This window comes from Lampris incognitus, chromosome 3, assembly GCF_029633865.1.
Source record: "Lampris incognitus isolate fLamInc1 chromosome 3, fLamInc1.hap2, whole genome shotgun sequence".
NCBI classification, from domain to species: Eukaryota; Metazoa; Chordata; class Actinopteri; order Lampriformes; family Lampridae; genus Lampris; species Lampris incognitus.
Genome location: NC_079213.1, coordinates 69,115,269 through 69,136,039, shown reverse-complemented (window position 1 = coordinate 69,136,039; position 20,771 = coordinate 69,115,269). Strand labels below are relative to the sequence as shown.

General features: G+C 42.3%; 1 protein-coding gene across 2 annotated transcripts; it reads right to left on the bottom strand.

Annotated features, from left to right (window-relative positions):
- Positions 1-758: 758 nt before the first annotated feature.
- gtpbp3 (GTP binding protein 3, mitochondrial) lies at positions 759-20,542 on the bottom strand. Of its 2 annotated transcripts, none has more exons than XM_056277584.1 (11): positions 20,278-20,542; positions 19,654-19,925; positions 19,361-19,447; positions 17,971-18,053; positions 15,693-15,812; positions 9,721-9,793; positions 8,458-8,601; positions 5,835-6,000; positions 2,508-2,638; positions 2,168-2,342; positions 759-1,702 (listed from the first exon to the last, which is right to left on the bottom strand). In XM_056277584.1, the coding sequence occupies exons 1-11, from the start codon at positions 20,334-20,336 to the stop codon at positions 1,471-1,473; spliced, it is 1,542 nt and encodes a 513-aa protein (XP_056133559.1). In that variant the 5' UTR covers positions 20,337-20,542; the 3' UTR covers positions 759-1,470. The 2 variants fall into 2 exon arrangements, with proteins under 2 accessions (XP_056133559.1, XP_056133560.1); XM_056277585.1 differs by having other exon boundaries at positions 19,654-19,922.
- Between the last annotated feature and the right edge of the window lie 229 nt (positions 20,543-20,771).

Below are 20,771 nucleotides of genomic sequence, written 5' to 3'. Positions count from 1 at the left end.
TCACTTGAGGTAATGTACAATAGTAACCCTTCCACCAGCCATTAACAGTATTCAAATGTGAATGTCCAACATAGAAACTCCAATTTCAATGTACTTTTGTGATTTGTGCCCTCCATTCCAGCGCTACATCAACTGGATCACCGAGTCAAGGCATCGCTCTGGCACTCATTAGCGCCATCAATTCCAATTCTCATAAAAGTTCCAACTACTACATTGACCGTTAAGTGCCCATCATTATTTTCCTCGTCAAGGAAAACACCGTGATTGTGAAGAGGGCGCTACTTCGACAATCAGTAGGGGCTGTAAAGTTTACTGCTATTGATTTGTATGACTGCGATGGCTCCTGCTTTTAACTCTGACACCTCGTGTCCTGCAATTAATCAGAGAGAAGATGAAAGCAGGAACAAAGACCGACAGTTGCGCGGAAGAAGGGAAGGTCGGCCTGTTTGAATCCTTCACACTGACAAACTATGTGTGTTGTGTGGGGGGGGGGGGCAAGGAGACAGACTGAAAGAGGCAGAGAAACATATAGAAATAGAATCGGTTAAGCGGGTGTATGGGTGTATGCCAATGTCGTCAGAGACTGGGAAAGAAGGAGCCAAATGGGGAAGAAGGGTGAGGAGTTCAACAAGGAAACATAAATATTTGATCAAGGCCAGATTGACAGGGAAACAAAGGGCAAAGCCAGAATTACATCCAAAAATGTTTCTTTCCCAGAAAGCAGGGCTGCAAACAGACAGGAGCCTGGTCCCAGTGACTTAGATTTTCTTGTTGTGTTTATATATATACACACAGTGAATCACTTCATTTCAGGAATGAGACAAAAGAATAGTTTACAGTAGATACAAACTACAGCCTGCTTTTTGAATTTGATACAATTAACTGTGGGATGGCAGCTGGATTAAATGTTGGCCATTGTAACTGGGTTTTTTTTTTACACTGAGCAACAAATTGACTCATTGAAGAGGATTAACTTTTTTGGTATTTAATGTGCAAAAGCAAGGAATCTTTTTTTTTTTACCGTTGATGAGAATTTTATAATGTAACAAAAACTCAGCTATGATCCTTTGTGAAAATTATTCAAGTAAAATGTATGAAAAAAAAGAGAACCATGCGTAGGCTCCACTGCTATTTGTAACGGAAACCAAGGTTAAATTTACACGTCTCATGCCAGGTTGCAATGAATCAGTCATCATAATTAACATCTACGGCAAGGAAAAATGATTGTTTTGCAGATCTAAACTAAACAGACACAAACAATACGCTAGGAATAAAAAACAAGACACGTTAACCTAACCCTAACCCCAAAGCAAACCAATTCTTCACTGTGCTGTCATTTAAATTAAAAACATCATAACCCTTTAGGCCAGAACCACACCCACTACCATCGCCTTCCTGACCAAAGCCCTTTTTCCTTTATCTAAGGTTTTTTAATCAGGTATTTCCATGTTTTCACTGCACTTCGTCTGACTATTTTCCAATGCAAAAGTCTCTGAAGATGATATCTAGAATCTCTTCAGCTCCGATACGTCCAGTGATCCGGCCCAAACTGGTGAGGGCCAGCCGGACTCCTTCAGCTGCCAGTGCCAGGTCTATGTCCCGGTACCGCCGGTACTGATTCAAAGCTGCAACACACTGCTGCAGGTGGGCCCTGTGGCGTGCTTGGGTCAGACTGGGGGCACCAGACAAGGGGTCGCCACACCTGGGGGGGAATTCCAAATGATAAAAAAGCCACATTCTACAAGGTCCTGCACAGAGCAATAAGATACACACAAGCGGTGTGAACTGTCTGTCATGCAGATGGCGACTGTTTACATCAAATGGTTTTATAACATATCATGAAAGACAAATTAGTATCATATAAAGTAAAATGTTTTATGACAGTATCACAATTCTTCTAAGACAATTTTAAATGACACTCTAGAATATAAATCCAAACTAAAGAAAGTTAGCCTAAAGTTTATTTTCCTTGATATACTGCAAATACAGCTCACACAGGTTGGGGGGGGGGGGGGGCTCTGAAACATCCTCCAGCTGAATCCAAATGAGAAGTTTAGTTGTAACCATCAAACATCCCCATAAATATCGTAAGTCAACTACCCATTTTGGAATCCAACTTGCAGTGTGAGACACAAAGGCTCCTGGGATGAATCTTAAGGTTACTCACAGGGCCTTGACTGTGCTGTGCAGCACAGTGAGGAAGTCCTGCAGTCCTGAGCTGGTCTGACAGGAGATCAGACAGACTGGAGGAAGACCAGAAAAACATCTCAGCTCTCTCTCCAGCCGTAACCTCTGCTCCTCAGAGACCAGGTCTGTCTTATTCAGCACAAGCAGATACCGTTCTAAAGGGACATAACAAAAATAAGAATGCTAATGACATAGATATTTAAAAAACCCATAAAAATATTACTTATAATAGAAGGAATCAAGGACTAATAAATGCAATATGTTCATGAAATTAAGAAGGGAAGTTCTCCGACAGTAAAGATTAGTAAAAATTACAGTACCTGGGTTAAAGTGCTCCTGGGTCGGCAAGACATCCATGAGGTGCTCCTGTAGGGAGACAGGAACCTGCTGGGCGTCTGAGGGAAGCTGAGCAGAATCCACCACCAGCAGAGTCAGGTCGGCCTGCTGCACCCTGGGGAGAGATATTACAGATGGTATTCTGCTTTCAAAGCTTCACACTTTCATCCAGGAGCGACTGTCAGAATAAAAAAAAAAAGGGTGCAGTTTGCCCTAAATATATTAATTTATAACAGGCTCCAAGTAAAAGACCTATTGTTCCAAATAACAGATTTATTCTATAAACTGAACTGCTTAATGGTGCTTAATATTCATGAATCAGATTCAGGGACACTATGGAGTATCACAATAAAAATATTAATTTCATATTAGTGATCAGGTGCACTTGACCATTTTATACAGTTAAGTGACCCTGGATCAGTTTAAAGATTATAGTGAGCAAGAAAGGAAATTAATGCTAGTCTCCCACTGGTTCTACAGAACATTATTACCACTCCTACTGACGTACTGGGAGGTTATTTTAATCAAATGAATGCTAAAAAAAGAATGTCTACTTCCTTGAATCATAGAGTTGTAAATATTTTACACTATATCATTTACTGAAAGTGGTGTGTCATTGTCCCTGTGCAGTGATTTATTGTTTTTTGCCCTGGTACATTAAAATAGCTCTTTTCATAGAGGAACAACACAGAGTTTCAGAGTTCTGGTAATCCCTACAGATACGTCTTACTGCTTTGCATTCACTAATGTCTTTCAAGCTATTAGCTGGAGAGTAGAAACCATCCTGCAGAGCTGCTATATCACAGTTTAAGTAAAGTTCTTAAAGACTGGTGGGCAAAAGATGCTAAACGTGGTAGTGACAGTTCATTTTCTGCTTCTGAAAAGATGACCATGTACTGCAGATGTACAAGATGAGTGGAAAAACACTGTTTTAATTCCACAAAGTAAGTTCCTGATTCAGTGGCACAACTCCAGTCTGTGCATTACACACCACAGACTAGAATCGCTTAGGTAATTGTAATTTTGCATGTTTAATTTTCCCCTTTATATTGAAGTTAACGCCTCTTAAATCGACTTTTGTGAATCCCTGGTTGGACTGTAGGTCCAGTCTCCGCGACCCCGAGGTGGCAGCTAAAGCAGCAGCAGTAAACGGATGCTTATACATACCACGTCCTTCCTGGCCTGACCCAGGTCACAAGCCTATGACCCGCTCCCTCGACAGAAAGTCCCCAAAAGCACAAGAACAGACTGACCTTCCCAACGGGTCACCAGCTCACCCCTGGGGCTGCTGAAGTGTCAGCATGCTAGAGGAATGAAGTCATGACAGCTTTGTGTTTCTGTGTCAAAGTCCAAGAAGCAGCTTAATAACTTCATATGAATTTAACATTTCACTCAGATTAGTTCACACTCTATAGTGATTTTCTCCCCAACAGACATACTGCGTTTTGTTCATGCCTAGGTAAAACTTTGACTTAACTAACGTTATCTGGCCAAGCTATTTTTGTAAATGTATATTTTTTTTTGTTTACATTTATGCATTAATTTTGTTAGGTTCATTTTTTTTCTTTGGATTTTTCCCACTTTCTCTCTACAGTTGTAACCAGCTAATTACCCCACTCTTCCGAGCCGTCCCGGTTGCTGCTCCACCCCCTCTGCCGATCCGGGGAGGGCTGGAGACTACCACAGTTTCACCAGGGGGACATAGCACATGGGAGGATCACGCTATTCCCCCCAGTTCCCCCTTCCCCCTGAACAGGCACCTCGACCGACCAGAGGAGGCGCTAGTGCAGCGACCAGGACACATACCCATATCCGGCTTCCCTCTCGCAGACACGGCCAATTGTGTCTGTAGAGACGCCCAACCAAGCTGGAGGTAACACGCGGATTCGAACTGGAGATCCCTGTGTTGGTAGGCAACGGAATAGACCGCTACGCTACCTAGACGCCCTGTTATATTCATTTTTAGCACAAAAACGTAATGGCATAAAATATGACCACTGACAACTTTAGTTGTACTACTTGCATCCTGAATAAGGATCATTTGATAGAAAAATACAAGGGCTGCACCAATACAGCTACAGCAAATCTTCAGATTATAAAAATTGAAAGATATACTCTAAATCGATCACAAACAAGACCAATCACAGGATACCCCACCTGAAATAACTTCATTTCTCACTTTCTGGTTTGGCTTACTTGTGTTACACTCATAGGAGGTAAGAAGGGAATCTTTAAGTGTGCATGAAGATAATTTTACAAGTGTTTGTAGTACAAACTTGTACAATATGTGCATTCTTCTGCTTGCCTCCTTGTCTGTATGTCATGGAAAGAGATTCAAGGTTCAAGATTCAAGATTCAGCTTGAATCTTGAATAGATGGGCGTTAGAACTGTTTTCATTCTTCCGTATTGTAAACAGTGGAAGTAGTTGTCAGCAAATGGTCATACATGACCATTCAGAAAACCATTCCTATGCAGCATGTGGACCCCTTAATGGTAAACATTACACAACTGGGGAAAGTGGCTTTTCATTATGCAACCTCCTGACAGTGTTTATCACACATATTTTTAACCATGAGTTGGTAAATATATAACTTTGGCTGTTGCGTCATAGCGATTTCCAAAATATAACAAATGGAGAGAAAGCATTGAATTATTTCTTCCTTTCTTTGTTTTAGGGACATCATCGAGTGGGAGTGAAGCCCATTCTTATCTTTGCATTACATCATCAAGTGTCTTTGCCAAATATGTTCTGGATTACCAATAAATAAGGACAATGTTTAAATATGCTCTGTGAGGCGCTGTCCACGAGCAGGAAGATACTCCACCCCTCTAAATGTCCCATTGATTTGTAGTTGAAGTCAAAGGTTTCAAATTCTCATCTCTCAGGTTCCCTGGTTTGTCTTATATGAATTCTAAGAGCAACAGAATACAATTTTAAATTGACTATTTTTGACAAGTGATGTGAATGAATCGATACATTAACTTTTTAAGTCCTTCTAAAGTAAAACAACAACAAAAACAAATGATACAATTTGAAGACACGTCTAATTATTAAATAGTTAGAATGACACAAAGTATGCAAGCATGTTCATAGATAAGAAAAAAGCAAGATGCAAGGGACTCCTGGCTAACAAACACTTCATTTACTTTGAGGGAGAATCCTGTTGTTTACAGGTAAAGGCACATCGAGGCACAGCTGAACTAGTAGACAACACATCAGTCTTTGAAACAGCTTACTAAAAAGCACTGATAAAATTTAGAGATGTAAGTTTTTTTTCCATTGTTTGAACTATTGCATCCTTCCCCTTACCTTTCCCGAGCCCTGCGGACCCCCTCTCTCTCCACCAGGTCTAGACTGTCCCTGAGACCAGCTGTGTCACTCAGGAGGACAGGGAAACCCCCGATGTCCAGAGACGTCTCCACTACATCTCTGGTGGTTCCGGCAATCGGGGACACAATGGCTGCTGGGCGTTGGCCTTGGATCGATAAAGTTGGAAAAAGCAGATTTAATCAGGGTCAAAGTCCAACAAAATTTTACGTGACATCAAATAAATGTGGATTATTGATAGTATTGATAGTGGGCAATGATACCCGTATGGCCAGTGAATCAAAATATTGGGCTTAATGATTAATTATCATCATGAAATATATATATATATAAAACACTCAACATATACATATATATATAATCCAGTGAGTCAAGTAAATTCTTTTCTGGATTATTTTGCTCCTTATTTGTTGAGCACTTTCCCACTTTCTCTACAGTTGAGTGTTTCTTTTAACAAAGTTTATATATATATATATATATATATATATATACACACACACACACTCACTGGCCACTTTATTAGGTACACCTTGCTAGTACCGGGTTGGACCCCCTTTTGCCTTCAGAACTGCCTTAATCCTTCGTGGCATAGATTCAACAAGGTACTGGAAACATTCCTCAGAGAGTTTGGTCCATATTGACATGATAGCATCACGCAGTTGCTGCAGATTTGTCGGCTGCACATCCATGATGCGAATCTCCCGGTCCACCACATCCCAAAGGTGCTCTATTGGATTGAGATCTGGTGACTGTGGAGGCCATTTGAGTACAGTGAACTCATTGTCATGTTCAAGAAACCAGTCTGAGATGATTCGAGCTTTATGACATGGCGCGTTATCCTGCTGGAAGTAGCCATCAGAAGATGGGAACGCTGTGGTCATAAAGGGATGGACATGGTCAGCAACAATACTCAGGAAGGCTGTGGCGTTGACACAATGCTCAATTGGTACTAAGGGGCCCAAAGTGTGCCAAGAAAATATCCCCCACACCATTACACCACCACCACCAGCCTGAACCGTTGATACAAGGCAGGATGGATCTATGCTTTCATGTTGTTGACGCCAAATTCTGACCCTACCATCCGAATGTCGCAGCAGAAATCGAGACTCATCAGACCAGGCAACGTTTTTCCAATCTCCTATTGTCCAATTTTGGTGAGCCTGTGCGAATTGTAGCCTCAGTTTCCTGTTCTTAGCTGACAGGAGTGGCACCCGGTGTGGTCTTCTGCTGCTGTAGCCCATCTGCCTCAAGGTTCGACGTGTTGTGCGTTCAGAGATGCTCTGCTGCATACCTCGGTTGTAATGAGTGGTTATTTGAGTTACTGTTGCCTTTCTATCAGCTCGAACCAGTCTGGCCATTCTCCTCTAACCTCTGGCATCAACAAGGCATTTTCGCCCACAGAACTGCCGCTCACCGGATATTTTCTCTTTTTCGGACCATTCTCTGTAAACCCTAGAGATGGTTGTGCGTGAAAATCCCAGTAGATCAGCAGTTTCTGAAATACTCAGACCAGCCCGTCTGGCACCAACAACCATGCCATGTTCAAAGTCACTTAAATCACCTTTCTTCCCCACTCTGATGCTCGGTTTGAACTGCAGCAGATCGTCTTGACCATGTCTACATGCCTAAATGCATTGAGTTGCTGCCATGTGATTGGCTGATTAGAAATTTGCGTTAACAAGCAGTTGGACAGGTGTGCCTAATAAAGTAGCCGGTGAGTGTGTGTGTGTGTATATATATATATATATATATATATATATATATATATATATATATATATATATATATATATAAGATCGCTTTGGAATATAAGTCACAGGACCAGCCAGACGAATAAATAAACAGAGACTTATAGTCCGAGAAATAGGGTACAACATTTCAGTAAACATTTTGTCACTTGTCACTTTATACTTAAAACTTTACTTTATCCATTCAGAGTATACACAATAATCCTCAGCACTATTTAAAATATCCATAGCACGATTTAAAATATATACAATATGACAAGATTTTTTTTTTTCATTCAACCTTTCTTCTTTTCTTGTATTTGTGAATGGCATAGTATGGCTACTGTACTGCAACAATGCAACACACCCCAAAACAAATAAAAGCACAATGTCATTAATACTTGTCAGAGCTGATGGTGTGTATGTCCTTGCACTGGAAAAGACTAAGCGTAATAGGAAACAATAACAGGATTTTATCTGAAGTCTGATAAATATGCCTGTTGTTCTGATAGGAAGTTGTGAGGACCTCCTGCCAAGGCACTGCTCTATATAGTTTATATAAGGCAATAAGCAATGATTGTAGGATGCAATATGTTAAACAAATATAACTGCATGTCATAAACAGAAGAAGTTTCATGAGGTATAAACAACAAAAGTGGATTGTACATGAATCAGAAGTTATTTAAAATGAAGAAAGTGCTGTGAAAATGATATGTCAACATATTACATGCGTTTGTTTTTGCATTATTGTTCTTTTGCCACAGTATTCTGAGCAAGTTACAGAAAACTGAAATTTGTATGTGTGTGTGTGTGTGTGTGTGTGTGTGTGTGCGTGCGTGCGTGCATGCACGCACGTGTTGAGGGAATCGTGTTCTTACATAGTTTGTTCAGAAGGCTGCTTTTCCCTGCATTAGTGGCACCTGCAATGACCACATGGACTCCACTGCGTAACCTCTCACCCCTCCTCTCATCTCTCAGGTGGTCCTCTATCTCTGCTTGCAGATCACACACTGACACATCCACTGTGGGGGAGGTCAGAAGGATTGGAGGAGAGCGAGAGAGAGAGAGAGAGAGAGAGCGAGAGAGAGAGAGAGAGAGAGAGAGAGAGAGAGAGAGAGAGAGAGAGAGAGAGAGAGAGAGAGAGAGAGAGAGAGAGAGAGAGAGAGAGAGAGGACATGACGAAGGTTTCAAGTTCAGTTTCACTTTCATGGCCTTATGAAAGGCTCTTTGAAGGGAAAAGGACTGAAGGCCTTTCCTTCAAAAGCAAACCTCGGGTCTGGATGAAAAGTGGGTCACAGACCTGTTTAGTTCCTCACATGATAAAAATGCAGCAATGTTTCGACAAGATTTGAGTCCTGGGGTAAGCATATAAATTTGTTATGTGGTCTCCTGTGCATGTTAGTGCTCACTCTGTCTGGATGCAACCATTTTTTTAACATCTTGACAGTATTAAGTGTTGTTTCTAATCACAGATGATGAGTTAAATGCATCAAAAATTAATTTTTGGGAAATTAACTATATGTGAACTATCCAAGCTGGCGCGGTGCAGTCTTTATGGATAGTCACCTATTTTGGTTTGGGTTTATAATTATTCCTTGCTTACCTACTCAGGCGGCAGCCAACAGGGGCATTCCATGCCACAAAAAAAAAACATATGTTCCCAGGACTCGTGTCAAAACATCACAAGATCTGAGGCAGGCGACTGACTCCAAGGTGATGCCCCCACCCCATAACACACACATATCACGTGCGCGCACACACACACACTGAGAACATGGGAAACGCATGGACTGAGCATAGGCTGGGGACGCTTTAAGACGATGCTGCTGACAGCAGTATTCCTGCAGACAACGTGGCAGGCTGGCTTTGAAGGCAAGTAAGACTAATGTCTGCCATGTCTCAGCGGCCTTCTCTCCACACTTCCTAAAGGAAACTGTCTTCAGAGTAGTTTGATGTCTATCGCTTCCCCCTATGGTGCAGTGAACTCACTTGCTGGCCTGTTGGAGATCCAAACAGGAAAGCCAGGCGGACTCCTCTCTCCTAAGGGAGAGAGGGAACCCCTGAACCTCAACCCTCAATCCCCTGGGATGACTGCTTTTTTTTTAATTTCCTCCTTCTCAGGGGACAAAGGGCATACATACCTTGATTTAAGATCCTGTCCTCAATGAGCTCATCTTCACTGAAGTCTATGAAGGCTTCAACGTGAGCCAAGCACTGTGAGACAAAGCAAAAGAGAACGGGGAAATGAGAAGAAGCTGAAATGTAGTGCACAAAACCTTAATTGACATCTTTGTATGCAAACACAAGTTCACCTTTCTTATACCGGCTGAGGGTAATAGTCTACCTTCTCCATAGGTAGGACAACTAATTTACTGCAAGCTAACAGCTCATCTATTTTCAACAGAGATGTTTTTGTTTCATTTTTCATTTAAAAAGTGCACTTAAATAGCAATCAAACACAACAAAAAAGTTCAAACATTTCACAAGAATTCCACTGAGTACTGGCCTAGGCTAATCCAATTTAAAATGCAAGTGAAACAATATGTCTACACATTTTTCAGTCTTCATCCCATCTCAAGCGTTGGACACCCCTTCAAATTTGGAATAACGGGCAGAAAAACATATGTAAACACACCTAACTGATCAGTATCTTGACTGACACTTTAGTATTGTGGAACACACATCCAACAGTACTACGGTCACACAAAAACAGGAAACCTCAGATTCCCATACCTTACTCCACTCACAACAGTGGGAAGCCAACTGCACTGAAACAAAAAAGCTGCATTGTTTAGGTGTCAAACTGATAGGGGTTTGACCTAAAGCACACTACAGAAGGTGTATTCCCAAAACACTGTTTTCATAGAAATCTCGGTCGAAAATAAAGGTACCTATCGGGTAGCTTTTGGCAGCCTTCCTCAGGAAGGCCTGCGCTGAAAGAACAACAACAAGGTCTCTTAAAGGAGAATGTCTGGAGTGGTGTGTGAGGTCTGGTGCCAAGATGGTGTGTGACTTGATGCGTTTTGGGTCTGTATTTACAATGTTTCTCTCAAAGGAGAGCAGGAATTGAGCTCCGTTAACTTGGAGGTCCCCTCAAACACCTCGACACAATCTCAAAGGCAGGATGGATCACAGCACAGAGCAACTTTGAGACCTTCATTAAAGAGCAGCCCTGATTTAAATATGTGTCATGTTTATGAGGTCTGTTTGACTATAACTAGATTTACAGAAAGAACAAACCCCATCACATCAGTAACTCAACAGACATGCAGTCTAGAGATGACAGGCACACAGTGGTGCCAGTAATTATCAGAGAGGATGAAGTAGATCCCCATACAGTAACTTCATTCATTATATCATTGAGAGCAGTTAGAATAATGATAATATAAAGAAGAAGAAAGCCACATTGTATTCTTACAACAAATGGTATTCTTACAATGAATTTGTTCTCTGCATTCAACCCATCCTATTGTATAGGAGCAGTGGGCAGCTGCAGCACTTGGGGACCAACTCCAGTTCTTCTTTCCATTGCCTTGCTCAGGGGCACAGACAGGGGTATTAACTCTAATGTGCATGTCTTTATGATGGTGGGAGGAAACCGGCGCACCCGCAGAAAACCCATGCAGACACGGGGAGAACATGCAAACTCCACAAAAAAAGGACCTGGGACGGCCTGGCGTTCAAACCTAGGACCTCCTTGCTGTGAGGCAACAGTCCTAACCACTGGGCCACCATGCTGCCCAATAATAATAGTACTATAATATTACTAATAATTATAATAATAACAATAAAATGATAAGAATAACCCCTTTGAGGAGATTCTCTTTGCTCTTGTAATCCAACCCTCTCTATAGGGGTATATGGTGGAATGTGTGTGTGTGTGTGTGTGTGTGTGTGTGTATGGGGGGGGGTAAGAATAGCACCCCCCCAGATCTGGCAGGGAAGGTTTCACTATGCTATTCACAGACAGGGTGGACGCTTGCCAATAAGGGGAATGCACCCAGATCCTCCCTGCTCCCTCTGCCAACATGCTGCCTAGGTTTCAAAGAAATACCAACATTGTGTTAGGAGTCTTGTAAACTGGGGTGGAACTACAATCCAGTCTAGAGGGCTTCTATCCACACACATCCAAAATCGAAATGGAGCATTTGGATGGCTGCTGAAAAGCATAGTGCAAGCAGTATCTTCTCCTCCAGGATTATATACATTAACAGACGAAGTGGAGAAGAATTTCCCCTTCTTTAACCAACCTGCACCAGCTACCTGTGAGTTTTAGGATTGGCTTTAAGATCGAATGATCACTTTCACAGCACGGTGGTGTCTGCCTCCCTGGTATATTCCAGCTATTTTAACCTCTTACGATCCAACTTGCAGCCCGAAACTGTCAAAAAAGGCCTTGTTCGTTGAGCCAAAAGTCAGACTGAGGACCAAAGGCAACCAGCCATTTGGGCATAAGACTCACCCTTGCTCTTGAAAACCCTTCCTGAGAAGCTCAAGCTAGACTCCTTAGTATTATAATTTTGTAATGATGTTTTGTTTTTGTTTTTTAAATCTTTCTGGGTTTTTTTGTTTGTTTTTTTATCTCCCCCTAATTATTTCTCTTTTTTCCTTTATTCCTGTGTTGGCACCTGTTTTATAACGTGATTGTCATTCTTTGCCGGTGAAGCCATTGGAAACGCTTTTGACAAGTTTTATACAAATACTGAATGAACTAGGAGTGCACTCTGAAGAGTGCAGATCTCTGCCAGGTGTACGTATCTACTCTTCTTCGTACATGCACACAACCGGACAGAAACAACTGTGTTTTTCCTGCCATTATAAGAATTGTGCACAGTGCCCAAGTTGATAGAATGGGAAATATCCATCCATCCATTATCCAAACTGCTTATCCTGCTCTCAGGGTCACGGGGATGCTGGCATCTATCCCAGCAGCCATTGGGCAGCAGGAGGGGAGACACCCTGGACAGGCCGCCAGGCCATCACACACACACATTCACACCTAGGGACAATTGGGTATGGCTGATTCACCTGACCTACATGTCTTTCGACTGTGGGAGGAAACCGGAGCACCCGGAGGAAACCCACGCAGACACGGGGAGAACGTGCAAACTCCACACAGAGGATGACCTGGGAAGACTCCCAAGGTTGGACTACCCCGGGGCTCGAACCCAGGACCTTCCTGCTGTGAGGCGGAATGGAAAATATGGAGAAAAAAAGCGTTGTTAATATGCAGCGCTCAAACTAAAACATCTACCAAATAAAAATGTTGTGCCTGTCAGTCTGTGGATGTGCAGCCTCCTCCTAGGCAGACCCTCATACGAAAGCGACCAAGTCTAATATGAAATGATAAGAGATCAGGCAATCATAATTCCAAAGGCTTTATTAAAAGACATCAAATGTGTTTAACTGTTGCGGTTTAAATGATATGAAATGAATGAAGGGGAATGGCTGCTCTGCCAATTGACTTTCATTCATTCTAAAGCAATAAAACAACGGTAAGAAAACATAGCTCAATCGCAGGAAATGTATTATTGTAGCTACTGAGATGATTTCCAGCTGTGACTGATTAATCCTACTCTTGAAATTGTATTTTATAGTGGAGTTTTAACGTTGGAAACTATGGCACTTCCGTGTGGAGGCGAGGTGAATAAGGCAAATTATTTTGGGTTCATCCAGTGTTCCTCCAGTTCTCCTGTGCTGTGATCAGCAGTGAATGATTTGCTGGCTTGTGAAATACGATCGATTTCTTGTTTACTTTCAAGACTCATACCCACATACATCATATTTTGATTTGGCCACTGCCGCTGCCCGATCTGACTCAACCGTAGATGTGAGTCACGCATGTGCATGGTTGACTCAGATCAGGCAGCATCAGAGAGCAGCGAGAGTGAATGAAGAGAGGGAGCAGCGAAAGCGAGAACAAACGTTTTTTGAAGGACTTAAATCACCACAACCATGAGAGGTTCTTCATCATACAGTCATAACTGTGCACAAAACATTTGTGCACAGTTATGATCCCACTTCCATTCAGAGGCAATGAGTTGATAAATATTAACCCAATATAGAATCAACTCAATCAATTGAAATGCAAGCATACGGATGTATAAGAAAATATTTGCATGCCACGATTTTTTTCTGATTATCATAAATGTGACAGAGGCATGCGGAGTAGTGCTACGGCCATGCTTTGTTAGGATTCCTCAGTCTCCCATAATATTATCCACGCAAAACAAAACAAGGCCAAATGGCAAAAAAAGCATTGTGTAAGTGTGAAATTAATGAAGGTAGAGCTATAGCGACTTAAGAGTACAGAGGGTACCTCTCCCAAACACCCTGTTCACAGAAAATCAAAAATAGAGATAGACTTCTGAATGGCCACTAACAACCTTCCTCAGGAAGGCCCAAATTAACTCCCTCTCACCTGCACAACATCGCTCGGAGGAAACTCTTATAGTGTTGGCTGGTCTGGAGCCAAGTTTATGCACAATTACACACAGCTCTGGCTTGTATTTACAAAGCATTCTTTGGTAGCGTAAGGGTATTGACCGGTATCCGTCACTTCAGAGCAATCATCAGGGGACATTGGCCTAACCCTTTCAACCAGCATTCAATATTATATGTATATTTTGATGGTGTTTTGGTGCTTTATGCTTGTTACATGTGTTATAATGTTATGCATACTCTTTTTTTCACCTTTTTTTTTGGATTTCCCCCCCTTTTTCTCCCTAATTATACTTGGCCAATCACCCTGCTCTCTGAGCCGTCCCGGTCGCTGCTCCACCGGGGAGGGCTGCAGACTACCACATGTCTCCTCCGATACATGTGGCGTCACCAGCTGCTTCTTTTTCACCTGACAGTGAGGGGTTTCGCCAGCGGGACGTAGCGCGTGGGAGGATCACGCTATTCCCTCCTGTTCCCCCTCCCCCCCAGAAAGGCACCCCGACCGACCAGAGGAGGCGCTAGTGCAGCGGACAGGACACATGGCCACATCTGGCTTCCCACCCGTAGACACGGCCAACTGTGTCTGTAGGGACGCCTGACCAAACCGGAGGTAACACGGGGGTTCGATCCAGCGATTCCTGTATTAGTAGGCAACGGAATAGACCGCTACACTACCCGGACACCCAATAATGTTATGCACACTTAACAATTCCAGTGGAGGAGATATCAAATTTAAAAGTGGCTATGGGAATTTTTTGAATTTGTTGATTTTAGAAATATGTGCATTTCACAGAGTGCAATTTGTGGTGGAAAAAAAGCACTGATTGTAATACCGCCAAAAAACATTTATGTATTGTTTTAAGATATCACCCTGGCCTTCTTGTTTTGGATCAGTATTGAAAGTCACTCTCACGGGACCTGTTTTTCCCCTTTGAAAGCAAATGAAACCCCATGGACAGTTTCTTTACTTCATTGTAATCTTCAAAAGGCCTTAATTGTGTTGTTTTGCTCAGAACAAGATAGGATGCAAGATAAATTATAAACAATAAATAACACACACCATACAGATCAATATCTTTAGGGAACCCCGTAAGAGACACACACACAATTGTACTATGATCACACAAAAACAGGAAGCCTGAGTTTCCCATAACTTAATCCATCAGCAGCGAAAATCCAGATGCACAGTTAAAAAAAAACAGCATTATTTGGGCGTAAAATTAGTGACCGTTTGACCTATAGCACAGCACAGAGTCGTTCCAAATCATTGTCTTCAAAGGAGAAAAAAAGAAAAGAAAAAAGAAGTGATCACCTGGACAGAGTTTCTCAAGGGAAAATTCCTGGAGCACTGGGCCAAATCTGATGCCAAGGTAGGGAAGGTTAACAAAGAACTTACACAAAATCATGTGAGCAAGTGCACCCAAGTGGGGCTCGTAGCACTTGAAATACAACCTCACAAGTTTCAAGTCACGAACTCCATTCTCCCACTATCAAATTGCAGCAGCAGCAGCATCAAGGGAAAGTTGCATCAACAAGGAATTCTCCAGATGGCTGTGTGTTTTCACTGCACGTCTACCCTTCTGTCTTGGACTCCCTGTGCTATTGTGCTCTCCGGAGCTGCCTAACAATCAAGCTTACCTACCTTTCAAGTCTGCACTACAAGGCTACCTACCCGTTTCAGCTTATCGCTCCAGTCCTGGTAGAGGTGTCCAAGCTCTCCAGACATCTGCCTGAGGGCCTGCCTCCTCTGGGCCTCTGTCTCAGCGTGTATCAGATCCCCCAGACCTTCCACCTAGAGGTGCATTACAGATGGCTGTTGCAAACTTTCGAGATGAACACTGCTTTTATAACTTCAATGTCACATCAACATGGTCAACAGGCTAAACTTGAGCATATGTATGGGTGCCAGTTCATGGTTTCTTTAATCATTTGAAAGTGTTGTCCTCCACAAAGGTGGGATTTGGCCCTCAGCTTGCTTAGAATTGCAGGAATCTGTTTTATAGTTTGCTCAAAAACACCTTTCCACTAAACTAGCATTGTCTATTGTATTCATCTTATTGTTGCCAATAAGCTGCTCTCCCTTGGTCTTACTTAGCAGAGTGGCAAAGCAGTGTCGGGCATCGGAGGAAGTAGAAATGATTGTCAAGCGCCAATTGGTAGATGGCTGTGTAAACCATTATTTTGTACACAGTCAGTAGACTGGAAGAAATAAATTTATGGGCCTAACATTTCTTAATTTTGATAAGTTTTTGTTTTACTCAGATGTATGCCTGATGTTCAAGATTATTCATGGACTCGCACCCCCCCCCCTCTCAGAGCATGCCTGGCCTCTCCCGACAGTGATAGAACTGTAAGGGTCGGGTCCAGAGCATCTTCAAGGGGAGATTGGGTACCACAATTTAGGAAGACTATTTTGGTCAATCAGCTTTTTCAGCAAAAGAGGTGGAATTCCCTTCCCCCTAATGTCAGAGAGCCAGCTGTGCGGTGTTTAAAACCTGTCTTAAGCTTCGGTTAAAATCAGCACAAACGTGTAATCACAAACAAATGTCCTTGCTTTAATATTTTGCACATATTTTAGATTTCACTTAGGGTTTTTGTTTTACTTTTTATTCAGAGTAGTTACTATATTTTTCTTAGTCAGGAGCAGCCTAGGGTTCTGGCTGGAACCAGCCCAGGTGCAACATGACTGTAGACTGTGTAATTTATATTTCTGCCATTGAATAGGCCAGATCGATTTTTATAGCTGTTGTCATAGTTTAGGTCAGATTGTTATTTATTGATGTTTCAGGCCAGTTTATTATTTATATTTATTGTTGCTGAATAGATGGATTCCATATTCATTATGTTGTTATCATATAGGCCAGATTGCTATTTATATCCACTGTTTGAAATAGATCAGATTGTACTTATACTGATGTATTGTCATGTTTTTATTTTGTCTTGATTGTTCTTTGTCTGTCTGTTCAATAGTTTTCTTATGTATTGTTATGTTTTTACTTCTGTATCAATTGTTGTTTGTTTGCCTGCCCAGGGACTGCAGATGCAAATTAGCTGCCGGCTAACTCTGGTGCAATTGTAAAATTGTGCGTTGTCTCTGTCAAATAAAAACTAAACTAAACTAAACTAAAATTTGCCACTAACATCACATACATTACACATCAACAATTATAATCTTTTTAAGAATGAAAAATTGCAGCACTGTAGCATTAATACAAAGACTATGGTTCAGGATTTGCCTCTTTTTTCCCCCCATTTTTCTCCCCAATTGTACTCAGCCAATTACCCCACTCCTCCGAGCTGTCCTGGTCGCTGCTCCAACCTCTCTGCTGATCTAGGGAGGGCTGCAGACTACCATATGCCTCCTCTGATACATGTGGAGTCGCCAGCCGCTTCTTTTCACCTGACAGTGAGGAGTTTCGCCAGGGGGACATAGTGCGTGAGAGGATCGTGCTATTCCCCCCAGTTCCCCCTCCCCCCCGAACAGGCGCCCCGACCGACCACAGGAGGCGCCAGTGCAGCGACTAGGACACATACCCACATCCGGCTTCCCACCCGCAGACACGGACAATTGTGTCTGTAGAGACACCCAACCAAGCCGGAGGTAACACGGGGATTCGAACCGGTGTTCCCTGTGCTGGTAGGTAATGGAATAGACCGATACACTACCCAGACGCCAATGAAGTGCTTTTTAATGTGATGTGTTGTTAGCTAGTATTTACATATAAAGCATATACCCTCATCGAGACATAAGCGAAACAGGAAGCTAATGCACAAGGTAAAATTGTGGACCTAATGACTGAGAGTGTTGGGCAATTCTGCCCTCTACTGTATCATAAAAAAAAAGAAAACAGATCTGATCTTCTATGTGTATTTATGATATTTTCTTGAATGTGCAACTTTCTGTATGTTCAGCATTCAGCAGTGTTTGTTCAGGGATTTTTGTGCCCTACCTCTGTTAGTCCCAGTTTCCCTGCATGAAAAGCCCGTCGAGTGAACTCTCCAGCCTCAGCAGGCCTCATGTCAGGCTGGCTTCCTGAAAAACACATGTTCACAGTGAACATGTTTAGACATGAACAAATAGGCAAGGTGGGCACACAGCACATGCTTGTGCAATTGCATTCTAACACACACACACACACACACACACACACACACACACACACACACACACACACACACACACACACACACACGTATGCAAACACATGCATTCAATCACACACACAAACACTCACACAGGCAACAACTCAACAGTCAGATGGATGTGTGGTCAATGGGTCACCCTGCATGGGCTCACTTTAAATGACTAAAACAGGCACTGCTGCACGGGTTAAAGAGATTAACTTTCATCATTATACTTAACATTTTTCAAACCAATTTTGAGTAACCATACGATTTGGGACAGCAATGTCTTGTCTGTGTACCGATGAAAAATGTAAGGTCTACGGAAAACTCACCAGCAACTGTTTTGCCAAAGTAATGACTGCCATCACTACTTTTTTGTCACAATTAAAAGTTGTGTAGGTAAGGTTTGTTTAAATCTGAAGTTATTTAGTGCATCAGAACAGTAATGTAACTGTTCTCACTTTAATTCAACTATTTTTACCATGGTAGCGCAGACCATGCTCATGACTGTTGCTTGTTAAACCATCAAAAAAGCAACACGATTTATACAACACTGCCCTCTAGCAGCCCAAAGTCAACAGCGCATTAAAAGCATATAAGGGTTAGGGGTCATGTTGACTCTATTACACATCCATTCATCCATTATCCGAACCACTTATATTATGGATAATTAGCCTTCAAAGTGACCCCCCCCCCCAGGATATCTTGTGCAAATGTGTCAACAGGCAAATTATGGTTGAAAAATTGGAAGAAAAAAAAACAATACTGCGGCAAATCATTATTTTTAGCCTTTAAGCAGCGTATAAATTATATTTAAGTTTTTGGTCTATTGAATGAATGAATGAATGAATGAATGAATGGCTGTGTTTTCACAGCACCTTTCTATCTTTGGAACCCCTGGAACACAATGTATTTTGCAATGAAACGATTGCATTGCATTACACTATGTAATTACATTACTTTACGGCTCTATCGCCAGAGTTGTCTTCAAAAGATCAATCAATCAATCAATCAATCAATCAAGTTGCATTTTATATAGCGCTTTTCTAGCTGCAACAGCCACTCAAAGCGCTTTACAGAAGATAAAAAAAATGATGCCGTATAAACAAATCTAAAATCATACCATATCACATTCTCCTGTCCTTGACTGCGTAACATGGCATATCATATTGTGTACTTGTATCATATTTATCATGCACTGCAAGTTTATCTTACCTAAGCCCTTTAGGACAGCTGCAATGACAGCAGGACCACCATGGATATGGAACTCTGCACTGTCCTCTCCTGTGAAACTGTGTGGACCTAGTGACACAGGTACAATAAAAATATCAATGGTCATAATATTTTTGACCATGAAAATACATGTTTTGTGCAGAGACATACATGATGAATGCTTTCATCCAAGCTAGACACCAAGAAGTGGATAAAACAGAAGGGGGAGAACATTATTCCTGTCCCCTGTGTCAAATTTAAAATATATTATTACACTTAAGTAGGTTAGGCCATACCTGGGAACCAGAGGATGAGGCCACGGTCCAACACCTCATTGGAGTGAGGGTCCATGATGCTGCGAAGCAAGGCCGTACGAGGAGGGGGCAGGCTGTGTTTGAACCCAGCCATACGCCTCAGGGCTGCGGAGGACGCAGGACCACTGACACGTACCACAGCTACACCACATCTACCGTGGCCTGATGACAACGCAAAGATGGTCTCCGCGTCACACAAAGCACCTGGGCCATCGTTGCTGGTGCATAGGCTTCTTCTAACTGGAGACAGTCTGCTGGAGATACAGATATGGGCATCATGTAAGTGCAGGGATGTAACAATATTGTTATGATACAAAATAAAGCTGAAGGATGGCCTATCTTTTAAGAGATGGCTGTCCCACACCAGAGGGCATAGGTTTGACCCCTAACACCGTCTCTAACACACTATGTATGTACCCCGTGTCCTAAAACACTTGGTACATCACCTTTTATTCCTTGCAGGAATCTTAATATCTACTCTGAACTTTTGTCAAGTATACTTTGCCTTGATATTGTAACAAATATGAGGGGGGGGGCATTGGCTAAATTTATACAAAATGAGGCAAAATAACAGAAACAAATGTAAAAAAAAAAATCACAACGAACCTTATCTTGAATGTGTGGATCGCACACCTCCATATCCCAGTGAAGCTGGATGGGCGCATACTTTTAAGACACTACGACAGACGCTTTCATGTCACTAACACTGACACCTGAGAGCGACATCACAAAACGTGCCGTCCCCACACAAACCCCCCTCCCCCAGTAATATCACGTTTCCATTAAAGCTAATAACAGTAATTTGTAGACGGATATGAAGGAGGATGGGCTATTTGATATGCTATTTGATTTCCCCCCTTCACTTCCAAGCCCGCAATCACGATGGCTTTGTTATTAGCCTTGGGGGTTTTGATTGGTCTGGGTTTTCCACGCTTATAGCAATTCTGGATTATGATTTGTTTAAATCTTGTCAATCAATTATAAGCACCTCCCATTTTGCACCGTTAAACTCGGTCCGTGTTGCTCCCGCTGTCGTTCCGCAGCGGTGTTAACTTGGGCGCAGGCGGCGGTTGAGGTGTTATTTTCGGTACAGCGTGCAC